Below are 12,181 nucleotides of genomic sequence, written 5' to 3' on the forward strand. Positions count from 1 at the left end.
ACGTCGGTAGAAATGCAGAGGAAAACCGGAAATTGCTGCGGACTCCCAGCTGTTTCTAACAGCTTCCGACAGCAGAAACGAGAAAATTCTGTCATTGCAGGCTAATTTTGGAGATTACTCATTTTAAATTGAACCAGATAAATGATTCTACCGTCTAAAATTAAGTTATAGTATTTCAAGACTATTTAGGAGCTCTAAATATACATACTTGAAATCAAAAATACATTTTTTGCTCGCACCTTTATGCAATGAATTTGTTTTTCTTTGGAAACACAAACCAATTCAAGAAATTATAAAATTTAGAAAATCTTTTCCTCTTTTGAATATAGGAAGTTCTGGAATGAATGACCCGATTTTTTTCAAAAATATAAACGGCAAACTTGTATCTTGTTCCTCATTTTTATTTATTATTTCAAGTAAAGGTTAAAAGAATTCATCGCAAATTTTCTGTATAGCAAATTTTAATGCATAGAAGAAAAGAAGCCAACAATTTTTGGATATCTATTACTCAACGCTTGCCTCTTATGGCCTCATATTTTTCAGAGTGGCTATATCAATTCATTTGGAAATGAAGCCGTATTATTTATTTGTTCACTCTCATTTTGGTCGGATTCCAAGCGGGAAGAGCTAATGCGGCGCAATTTTTCACGTCACGGCCGATCCAATTTATCAACATTTCGACGCATGACTCGGAGCGTCGGAGATAAGAGAGTCATTGTCGAACGAGGAAAAACGCGCGTCGAACAAAGGGCTCTCAGAATGCATAATGTATCTCCACCCGGAATTCATAAGATAAGCCCGATTCTCAAACTTCCTAAAACCATCACGCTGGCAGGAAATACGCGGAATTTGGCGCTAATGATGCCATTCAGAAGACGCAGCTGCTTTTTGAAACACTGAATGGCGCCGAGATTGTCACGCGAAATAAAATTATTGTTTGCCTGGACCGAGCGACGGGGACGTGGCCCGTTTTCGCCACCCACCCAAGCGAGTCGCACGGAAATGCTCTTCTGCAGCTCTTTATTGCGCCGTAAACGCAAATAATTTTTCCTGCTCGCCCGCGACATAAATATTATGGTCGCCGCCTTTTACGACAAACAAAAGACTTGCACTCTCACGCCGTATGGGCCATATTTGTTGATCGATTTTTTGCGCAACCCCTGAAAAGCAATACATTCTGGTGAAGACAGATTATTTTTTAGCTCGATATTTGGCTCTTTAACAAAGAAATAATGTGAGGAAAAAGTTAACACTTTTTTATATAATTCCTCTATAAAATTCAAAGACCAAATTAATAGTATCCCGCCCCGTTATATCCTTTCATCCAAATTTACACCAATGGTGCCATAAAAATGAGATTGGGCCCTGGTAAATAAACCCATCTTTTGAAATAGTTTTTATGAGCACATGATTATGGTTTTTAATAGAATTCCCAACAACAATTCACTGTTTTTGCAAATTTCGTTGTTAATTACGCTTGTCGGTCACTTTTTTCCAACACTTTATACATGCAGAGTACTCTTTTCGTCTCGTTCCATCCATCCAGCTTCAGAAAAAAATGCCCAATCACGCTTTCCAACAGTTCTATTGTTTGATTACTGACAATGGGAGCAAAGTGCCAGAGTTGAAATGAAAAAAGTTTGAGCTGTTTGTTGGGCGAGTGGTTGCAAAATCATATACACGCATGAAATGTAATTGGGGTCTCAGCTGGGAAAAAACCCAGCGGTGTTTTTAAAACTCCTTTCACGCAAATTGTCTCACCAAATTTTAATCAGAGTAAGTTGGAAACGAACGATATGCACTCGGCAGATTACGCCCTTCTTTTTCCTTTTCAAACGCTCCTGTCGCCGTTTTGCAAAATGAGAGATAAGAGAAAGAAAGTAGGACGCGCGCACCCTCTTGAGAGAGTCTCGAGACTGAAAAGCCGCGCGCGCGTTTTTTATCATCCACTCTGCATTTACGCGTTTGTCCCTCAAAGGTTTTCTCCCTCGAAAAACAATGCCCTTGACACATGCATGTGTCAAAAAGGAAAAGGGAAAACGTTTTGAGCACTCCTCGGGCTCTCTATCATCAGAACGTTATTACCATAAATACATATCCGGAAGGCAAAAGCTCTGGATTATGAGATTTTGATTCGCCAAATTGCAAGTAAGCAGCAAAGCCGTTTTCACAAATTTCCTATTATATAGTATATTTTGAGATGGAAATCAAGGGTATAATTGATAAGGGCTTCAAACGTAATAAAAGAACCGAAAGAAAAGATCAATTTTAACTTCCCTCGGACTTAGTTGTTTTGAGTATTTCGTTAAACACAGTAATTTTACTACAGACAAAATAAATTATAGAGATCAAAATTGGCTTCTGCAGCTTCAGACAAACTTTGATCGTTCTTATCGCAGATCAGGAAATGATATAATGTGGTAGAAATTGGTTCACTTATCATTCACACACACTTCTCACTCGCACGGGAGTGGTAAGTCCCTTTATCAAATAGTTAAAACGAAACTGTGTAGTTAGCAATGAGGGATCCTTTTTCAACTTCAGTTAGGGTGTTGAAATATTTGGGCTCAATTTCAGTGGCCTTGAGTAACTGGTTATCTATGAAGTTAACAAATGCGTCAGTATAGTCACCGGCAGTGAAAAACTCAAAAGAACATCGAAAGCAAAATATTTTGCATGCCACTTCATACGACAGTCTGAATTTCATTAATTTTGAAACGGACAATGCTCTTTGTTTGAGACTGTTTGGTGCCGTGTTTTAAAATTTCTTTATGCGTGAGTTTTAAGCTACGTTTTCGCACATTTTGTGTTGTGAATACATATATATCTCTTTTACCTTCTAAAACAAAAACAGCTTCATTAAATAGCCGCCTGAAGTTACAAAGTAAAAAGTGAACTCACAGTAAAGTGCAAAAAAGGTTCTCAAGGAAAAAAACGACAATTTTTATAAACTTTTCCAAGCAGACTGGAGTTCAAAATCAGTCGCGCTACAGCCTCTTCTCTCATCAGCGCGAAATAATTTAATAAAGAAATTCCTTTGCGACCGCGCGTGTCGTCCGCATTCGTTTTCAATCCAACTCGAATAATTGAAGGATTTTCCCTCTCTCATATTTTTCCACGGGCCGGCCGTCGACTCCCGCACTCCATTTTCCATTTGCCTTTCATTCTCTCCTTCCCTCCCGGCGGCAGCGTGTGGATTTAGGCTCTGGATGGGGAATAATGCATGCAGTTCACACGCCCGCCGGAAAGCCGATTTGTCCGCGTCTCAGTTCCATAAAAAGCCGACGTGCACTTTGCTGCTCTGCGTCGACTATTCGTATTCTTTATTGCCCTCGAGCCGCACTTCCATTGTTTTGCAGCTGACTCAGCCAGATGCACACATTCAAATTTCACGCTGGAAAACACCAAGCAAAGAAATAATAACCCCTATCGGTTGCAGAACTATTCTTTTATTTCGCCATGACTCGTGATATTATGAATTGTGATTTTTAGTTTTTAAATCAAATTCTCAAAAGGGAAAACTCATTCTAGGCAAAAATCCTCTTTGAATATATTAGGCAACACTAGTTAAAATGCGTGGAAACTTCCCCTCTAGATATTAAGTCCTATACACGAAGCAGAAATTTAAACATTTGAAACAGCTTTGAATAATGAATGGAATTTTCACCACAGGGACGGTGAGTGGCAGTGTTTCACAAGGTTTCGGCTTTTTTATTTATGTTCAGATCGAACATTTAATCAAGTGCAGTTAATCGTTTTCAACAGCATTATTTAATTAAGAATCCTCTGTGGTTCATGGTTATGGTTTTGCCAATCACTCTCCGCAGATGAGCCTGATAGGGGCCGAAACAACGGAAACAACTGCTACCACAAAATGTTCCTCTTCACATCCATCACAGGTTTTGCAAGCGGATTTGTTGCTTTAAAACATAAAAATAATGGCCTTTTTTAAAAATACAAAAACATTTTGCAGAGCACGTAGTTTCATCGTTAAACCTACGCTTAAAGTTTGTTTTTACCGTTCTGGATTAAATTAGAAAGGGTCAGGCTTTTAAAAGGGAAGTCTTTTAAAAATTCTCCTACGTGAGATTGGTGCCCTCCTGCCCTCTGAATCCATATTTAATGCGATGAGAGGCTAGAGTAAAAGGTCGAAACGTCGGCATTTTTCTCTACTTCGCAAAAAGATGGCAAGATGACTGTCCGCCCGTTGTCCTGGGAAATTTATGGAATATTCTAATAAAATATATGAATTCATTTTCCCGCAGACATGTTCCAGAGGCAGAAAAATTCAAATTTTCAAAAAGGTTATCTAGCACTTCAGCAAGCGTGAGATTGAGGATTCCATTTTTTAACTCATTTAAATTTAAAAAATAATTATTCGAGCCTGTCTTAAAACTAACAGAATTAAATTGAAGAACTGAGAACGTTTTTCATATTTTGTGTTAAGAAAAAAATCAATTTTCAAATTAAAAATCTGAATTGAAATCTCCTGGCAGTATGTATAAAATTTAAAATATATTTGTTCACCCAATATTAAAATATACGCTTGTTGTAGCAAAACTCATAGAAGCTCATAAAAATGAAACAAAAGTCATTGAACTCGGACTATAAATTTTACATTGAGTGTTATAAAATGTCGTGACGACTTTCGACGCGGCCGTGAAACGTGCCTTGCGAATTCATGTTATTATGGAATATTTATGGCGGGCACGCACTTTTGCAGATCATGCAAATTGAGTGAGTCTGCGGAGCCGTGCGCGGAATATCACGACCCCCAAACTCGCCGACAGTACAAATCCACAGCGAAAACGGAACCGAGCGCGCGACAAAAGTTCTCTCGCCGCCGACATTTGCAATGCAAAAACGAAACAATTCAACCGCTCTCGTGCTCGCGAATTGACTCGATGCCGAGGCAACTCCCATTAACTGCAAATGCCAAGCCATTCCACAGCTCCAGAAACAATTTACAAATATTCACCCCATCGGTTTTGCTGCATTAAATTACCAAACACACTTGAATTAAATCGTGTATTTTAAAGGCGTTTTAAAAAGATAAATATAGAAAGGAATTCTACAGTTAATTAATAGGATTTAGATGCTATCAAAAGAAACTGACTTCTCTCTATGGAGCAGCTCAACAATTCAGAAAAACACGATTTTAAATCCAACTGATGACTCTGCATAGTATTCATTACTTGTATTATCAGGAATTCAACTATTTCGAAATTCAGTTGGAGATAATTAACAAGGTTACGCACGCGAATCTTCAGATTCCAGCGACCAACTAACAATGGCACGGTTTCGCAACTATTCCTTTAATAATCAAGAGCTATCTGCTAATTGGACTGCGTTAGGATTGTTTTGCTATCTATTGCATTGACAAGCAGCATTCAAGTTAACGCGAAATTTCTTGGTATCATTTCAAAGAACAAGCAGAGAGCACAAATTCCTCAAAGAATCCTTATTGGAGTTTCAAGCAAATTCAATTTACAAACAAGCAATGAAATAGCTTAATATTATAAGGTTTCAATTTAAGCGCTCTTTTAATTTTACAAAAAAAGTAATAAGCTTCTGATGAAATAAAGAAAATTTACGTTTGTGCCTATAGGAAGCGAGCGGCTGTTTAAGGCTGAAATTGAGACGAGTGGCAACAACGGGCGCTTCACGGCGGCGCCGGACCTCAACCGGCGCCGCCTCATGCAGCGGGCTAAAATGAAGTCGCTACGCATCTCCATCGTAATCCTGGCCGCTTTCGTCCTTTGGTGGACACCCTACTACGTCCGCATGATCTACTACATGTTCAACGACTCCGACAACCAGGTAGCACGTAAATTCGAATTTCCATTGAATTCTTAAGGAAACTTAATTCAGGCTTTAGCTGAAGAATAACCATTTAACACACTGAGAATATTGTAAATGAGCAAATGACATTCTTCAATATATCCACGATGCTTCCATCCTGAATTCCTGCTTCTAGCTGCTACGCAATAAATGTAGATCTATGAATCGCAGCTGATAATCCTGGCAACGAATTCTGAGAATTTGCCTTCAAGCAAAGTTGCTTAGTTAATGCTCTTAGAGCCATATATCGAAGGAATTCAAAACCTTTTAGTGAAGCTATTTTCAGCCGATGTGTATGAATCCGCCCATGAACATCTCCTTTTTCCAACTCAACGACTGATCATAGATCACATTATTCGTCATTCGCAATGACATCGCGCTGCAAAAAATATAATATGTATGTGCGTACATGTCATGTGCAGCAGCCGTGCAAAAATCAATTTTAATTTACAACCGACACTATAATGGATGAAATGTTTGACAAAAATGATTTTCATGATCAAATTAATTCTCTACCACAGTAATATAGAATTTTCTTTCATTATTTTATAAATTTTTAATTATTGAAGTTTTTGCAGAGCATTGATTTCACTTATTCTCTTATACTTATTCTTGTTTATTCTTGCTATGTCATATACAAAAAATACAGCACTGATTACTTTTTATTTTCAATTAGAGGAGCATACAATTCAAACCCTACTTTAAGCAATTGATTACATTGGCTGATTCATGTAAACCACAATCCAATTAGACTGATGAAAAACCTTTCAAGAGGCATGATTAAAAAGAATGCCTAATGTTTTCAATTGCTACGACCGCGGTGCAATATCTATGGATTGGAAAGTTTGTGACTAATCGGATTACTTTTTCTCTTGGCAGTCGGATATCCTGAGCCAGGGTATATTTTTCTTCGGCATGTCCAACAGTCTGGTCAACCCTCTGATTTACGGCGCCTTCCACTTGTGGCGCCCGCGACCAAGGGCCAACAGCTACAGATCAGCCGGCTTCAAGTGAGTTGCCTTGTCATTTCGACAACTATAAACACAGGGCTCTATTCCACCCCATCACCCACCCCCGCGGCAACCTTGTCTATTTCTGAAACGCACGCACGTGGAACAATTTTTTTTAACAGCGAATTTTTCCTCGCTTGCTGAGAGTCTTTATAAATATTTCTCGAGGGCGATAGGCTAAAGCGGTCGAAATAAATAGCGCCCACCCGAGACCCGAGACCCTTCTCCATCCATCAGACGCGCTGGCAATTTCCACTTTCCAGTGCAGCATGTGGGCCCCCGCGAGTGAGAACAGTATTAAATGTTCCACCAGCGTGACACGACTCGCAAACTGCCTAAAAAGCGGCTTTTATACGCTTCATCAAAATTACAGTACTACTTTCTTTGTTTTATACTCACTAGTCATTCAAAAAATAATAGAGAGAAATGTTTATTCGTGTACCATGCGAATCCTCAGAATTTCAAACAGATTTTTCAATAGCTTCGGTTGTGTCCCCTAACAAAATCACACTTACAAAAATCCCGGGAACCTAACCTCTTCTAATGTAAATTTTTAATATCTGGCCATTTCACCCCTTTCCTGTGCGCCGGAAAAGACTACTTTTGCTCACCCTCTCACTTATTTAAGCAAGAAGGGAGATATGCCAGAACTGGGCAACACCATAAATATTTTCTGAATACTTCCCGTCTTGCTTAATTGAGCTCCTTTTCCGTGAATACTGATTTAGTTTTTTTTTTTAATAATGTGCGTAGCAGAAAATTCTTTCATGTATTCGGCGGCGCTAACAGATGGCGCTACCGTTTATAATAATTTTTTGCTACTTCTACTGCGCTTTCAGATTCTATCCAGTTAATGTGAACTCTTGGCTTACAACCCGATATGCCAATCACTGTTTAGAAACCTAGAAATAAAAAAATTATTTGCTGTCGTTTCTACTGTGACTGCCTAAACCGAATTTGGTTTTCAGCGCGTTGAATGTAATTCCTATTACACAAAAAATACTCGATATGGGATTGAAACTGAAATCGCAGAAAGTAAATACCCGAAAATAGTAAATGGATGGTTGTGCCACCTGTTGGCAGCTCCGTACACTTTTGACTTTCCCAATAATTCGCGAATGCCTTGTTATATTTATTATTTCTTCTATTTCTCAGCAGGGACGGATCGACGCGTCGCAGCTGCTCAGCGACGCACGTGAGCTTGCGGCGCTGCAACTCGCGCAGCACACGTGTGACGCTGGGCCGTGGCGGCCTGGATGGCAGCCCAACGGGCCCCCCTGCGGCGCTGAACGGCTGCGGGGGTAGCGGAGGTTCCGAGCCGGCCACTGAGACAGCGCTCGTGTCACTCGACTGCGGCGCCAGCATCGAGGCGCGCCTCCTTGAGCCCGACGATGAGATTCTCGGCGCCGCCAAGCTCCTCGGCACCGATAACGGCACTGACATCATCCTCAGGTACTCGGCCGACAAGGCCGTACGCGTCGTTCAGACCCGGATCTAAATTTACTTTCTTTATTCCGATTTGTTTAATTTTAATTGAGGTGGCTGCGACTGAAATGAGAGTGGAGAGACAGGAATAAACGCCGGATAATCTTTCTCTTGCGATTTCTCACCCAAAGACTGGTTTGATATTATTTCAATCATGTAAGAGTTAAGAAAATTAAAATTTTACTCTTCATTCAAAATAACCTTAATAGGCTTACATAGAGTTAAACGCATTTTATTTTTTAACATTGCCTCCCGTATTAAAAATATTTCCTTTAATAAAGTTGAGAAATACTCAAGTCTTTCCTATAGCAACCATATAACCGTTGTAAATGGTGTGTGGTACCTTTGTTGTGAATCAACGCACACGCAGGACGGAATTTCCGTGAAATTAAGAAAACCGTACTGCGTGTTGGCGTGAAATACCGTCAGTTTCCACGGTGCAAATGACCTTGAGGGTTGGGGTACGTTTGCATTGGCCATTTTCCCCGAACGGCTCTCTTTTCTCTCGATTCCTTTCCACTCTCTTGGTTTCGGACGCAGCAATTCTTTCTGTCTCGCCTCACTCCTCTCGGCCATGCAAAATTTATTCGTCTAATGGCTCTGAACCCTGCCCTCTCACGCTCATTCCCAAAGAAAGAAAAAGCCTACATTCCGTTGTGAGACGAGTGTGTTGTGTAGTGGACTGCAAACAGGGACGCTCTAGGAAATTAATTCACTCAGTGTCTAAAGCTTTTGGTTCACGGTTTTTTCACAATATATTTTCGGACGAGAAAATGAAAGAAAGTAAATCATATATTGACGCCTGCAGCGATGCAGCAAAAATTTAAACCCGAGGTTCACGATTAAATTAAGATGTATCATCTCAGGTGTGAGATTTTGTGTACAAGGCTCAAATTTATCAGTTAAGTTCCTTGGGAGAAACGTGTAATATTTAAGGTGTAAATAACATTAATGATCTCCTCGTTCGTTGTCTCATTCAAAGGTGTTAATCAAAACTAGCTTTGTTACTTGTATGTGTTCAAAGCCGGGATTTTTCCATGTTGGATCGTAAAAGCGAGCTTGAGAATATGGTGCCATCTAGAGGTTGGTTTCAAATCAAAATGCGAAATCTTATTACGGTTACTTGATTATATATATCTATATCGATGGTCTCTGGTGAACTTTTTGATTTTTGTGATTTTCAATTGTTCTTGAAAGAATATATAAAATGTGTTCCTAAAATGTACAACCTGAATTGTTTACATACTATATAATCTCTTGACGTGGAAGCATATATTATGTCAAACAGTCTACAAATATGCATACCAAGTTCCAAACGCAATTATGTGGTAACACGTTTTTCCATGGTTCGTGGAATTATTGTTATTTGATGGTGTTATCAAAGTTAACAATTGTGAAAAAAGAATCTATATTATCTGCCGGTCGAAAACCTTGAAAAAGTGTATATATATTTCATCGAAATAAAAGAACAAAAAGGAGAGAGGACTTTGACTTGCAACCCTTTTACTCTCGCGATTTACGGGTGTGGAAAATTGCAGCGCAATTTGTTTTCCCAGCTCGCTGCCGATACAGGTCGGACTTGGTGAAAAATAGCTCGTTGTTTGCACTTGCACCCATCCACCCAGAGCAGCAGCAGCTACGGCTATTGGAAATTGAAAAGGGAACGGAAACTACACAGAGTTTGTTGAATGCTCGATAATTCTGCGCGAAACTTAAGAGGCGTGGTTTGCACTCTGGAGTCTGTCGTGTTTGACCAGCAAACTTTTCCCTGCTTCATTGATTGAATTTTGCAAAATCCACTCTGGAGACGCTCTTGTTTAGCCACTCGTCCTCGTCGCTTCTATTTCCCTTGAAACTTTCCAGCTCCAATAGCTGCTAGAATATTTCCCGGTTCCTGTTTTTATCCCTTTGAGCAATAATTCATTAATTTATAAGAATACCATAATAAATTTTAAATGACTAAACAAAGAAAAGGAATTGGGAACTCAAATTGAATTAATGACAAAGAAAATATTGTCACACGCTATTGTACTGTAAAGTTCGGCCCGTCTTATAAGCAGTACTTTATGAAAACGAAATTTATAAACACAATTAATAAGCTGCAGAGACCAGAGACTTTGTTGAAAACGTCCGACCGCACTCATCTCATAAAAATGTAACTTAATAGAAACGTATGACATGGCATTGTAGAATAAATATTTTTTCATGTGTATCATGAGGATGAAAATTGAACCTGACAGCCCGCAAATCGTTATTAACAGTTCATGGAGCGAAACTGTCCCCAGCGATTGCTTCCTGGAAGTGAGCAGCTCTCGTTGGAACGTCGAGGGTGACTGACTAATGATTGCTGCTGGCGTTTTTTCATCGACTGTCAACACGAGAATAACAAACATCAAGCTCGGGGCCGTTTAGAAGCGTTAATCGATTCGTGCCCGCAGCGACTGCTTCTATGCGAACAATTTATTTTTAACCTTTAACCTTCGTTTGATTGCGAATGCGTGAACAATTTTTTGTGATGTGTGCGAATTAATTATTTTGGCGGGAAAAGAGCAGCTCTTTTCAGGATGTGGATCATTGTTTCCCGGACGCGGCCCGCTGACTGGTCGCGCGCGCCTGCTCGCGGCACAACACGCAACCCGCTCAACAAAGGCGACACGCGGGTCGCATAAACTAGGATCTCGCCTTCACACAGTGAAAAGAATTTTATCCTTTTTTGCAAGAAACTGTTTTTCAAATCACTCGCTTTTCTTCCCTGAAAATTAGAAAATTCTTCAACCTGCTTTAGGAAGATCATCACCTTCGTTTGTTACTGTTTGGTCTTTCGTGAACAGTGAAGACTGCGTTGAAAGCCTTTTTTCTGTGACTGGAAGCCGCGATTGTTGCATTTGTAGGTTTCATCCCATTAAACGGTGATAAACTCGTTCTGGTGACCATGTTTTGCTTTCAAGCTGCCACTGAGCTTTCAAAGGTGCCGTACTTAACCAGGCACCGTCGGAGTTAATTAGCTCGGATTTAAAGTCTCACAAGTGCGCTTAGACAGCATTTAATTAACGTTCGCATATGCTCTTCGTCTGTTTTCCACTCACACAATTGATAACTTATATTTCCTTTCGCGTTTGAAAAATTTATTTAATTTTCATTCCTGTCCGTGTTGAAATAATTTTACAGAGCTCATCAGGTCGTCAATCAGCGTGTGTACAGCACCCTGTTGCTTGCGAATAACAAAAAGCAGCAGGCGACACGAGCTGGCAATAAAAAGAAAAGATAATATCCGCACGAAGCTCAACTCCCACGCAACGTTCAATAAGCAAATCAACCGGTCGCGTGTCGAAGCAGCAGCACGTTTGACGTGTCAAAATCGCAAAAAACCCACATTAATGTCGATTCTCCTTTCTTATTCAAATATTGAATGCCTTTGAAACGTTGACTATACCATTTTATTTTGCTGTCAACCATTAGGTTTTGATGTTTCCGATGTTTTTTCTTTGTTGATTAAATCAAATGCATAGGTTTCTACAATTAAACTGATGTCCGTTAACAAATTTAGTCGATCATTTATTTTATTCATCTCATCCCTAACAATAATTTTAGGGGTATATTTCCATGAAAATAAAATTCGCTAGATCAAGGAAATGTATAAAAAAGAAATCAACCGAACAGAATAAGAAAGGCAATTTTAGTAATAATAATTTTTTGGGTCTTTTTCAATTAAAAATAACATAATTGGAATAAATAAAAGCGAAAATTTAATTGAGGGATACAGATTAAGTTTCAAAGTAAGTTTCTGACCTTTGATATTATTTGAGCTTACATGACGATTTATTCGCATTTTATGCATTGATCAG

At 39.4% G+C, this 12,181-nt stretch overlaps 1 protein-coding gene across 1 annotated transcript in view; it reads left to right on the plus strand.

Moving 5' to 3' along the window:
- Positions 1-9,814, plus strand: part of CrzR (corazonin receptor) — a 37,217-nt gene extending 27,403 nt beyond the window's left edge. The window contains exons 5-7 of the mRNA XM_065493885.1: positions 5,609-5,820; positions 6,721-6,851; positions 8,007-9,814. Of these exons, the coding sequence (XP_065349957.1) occupies positions 5,609-5,820; positions 6,721-6,851; positions 8,007-8,349 (686 nt within the window). The 3' untranslated portion in view covers positions 8,350-9,814. The remainder of the gene's footprint in view (positions 1-5,608; positions 5,821-6,720; positions 6,852-8,006) is intronic.
- Positions 9,815-12,181: the final 2,367 nt, after the last annotated feature.

This window comes from Cloeon dipterum, chromosome X, assembly GCF_949628265.1.
Source record: "Cloeon dipterum chromosome X, ieCloDipt1.1, whole genome shotgun sequence".
In the NCBI taxonomy this organism is placed as follows: Eukaryota; Metazoa; Arthropoda; class Insecta; order Ephemeroptera; family Baetidae; genus Cloeon; species Cloeon dipterum.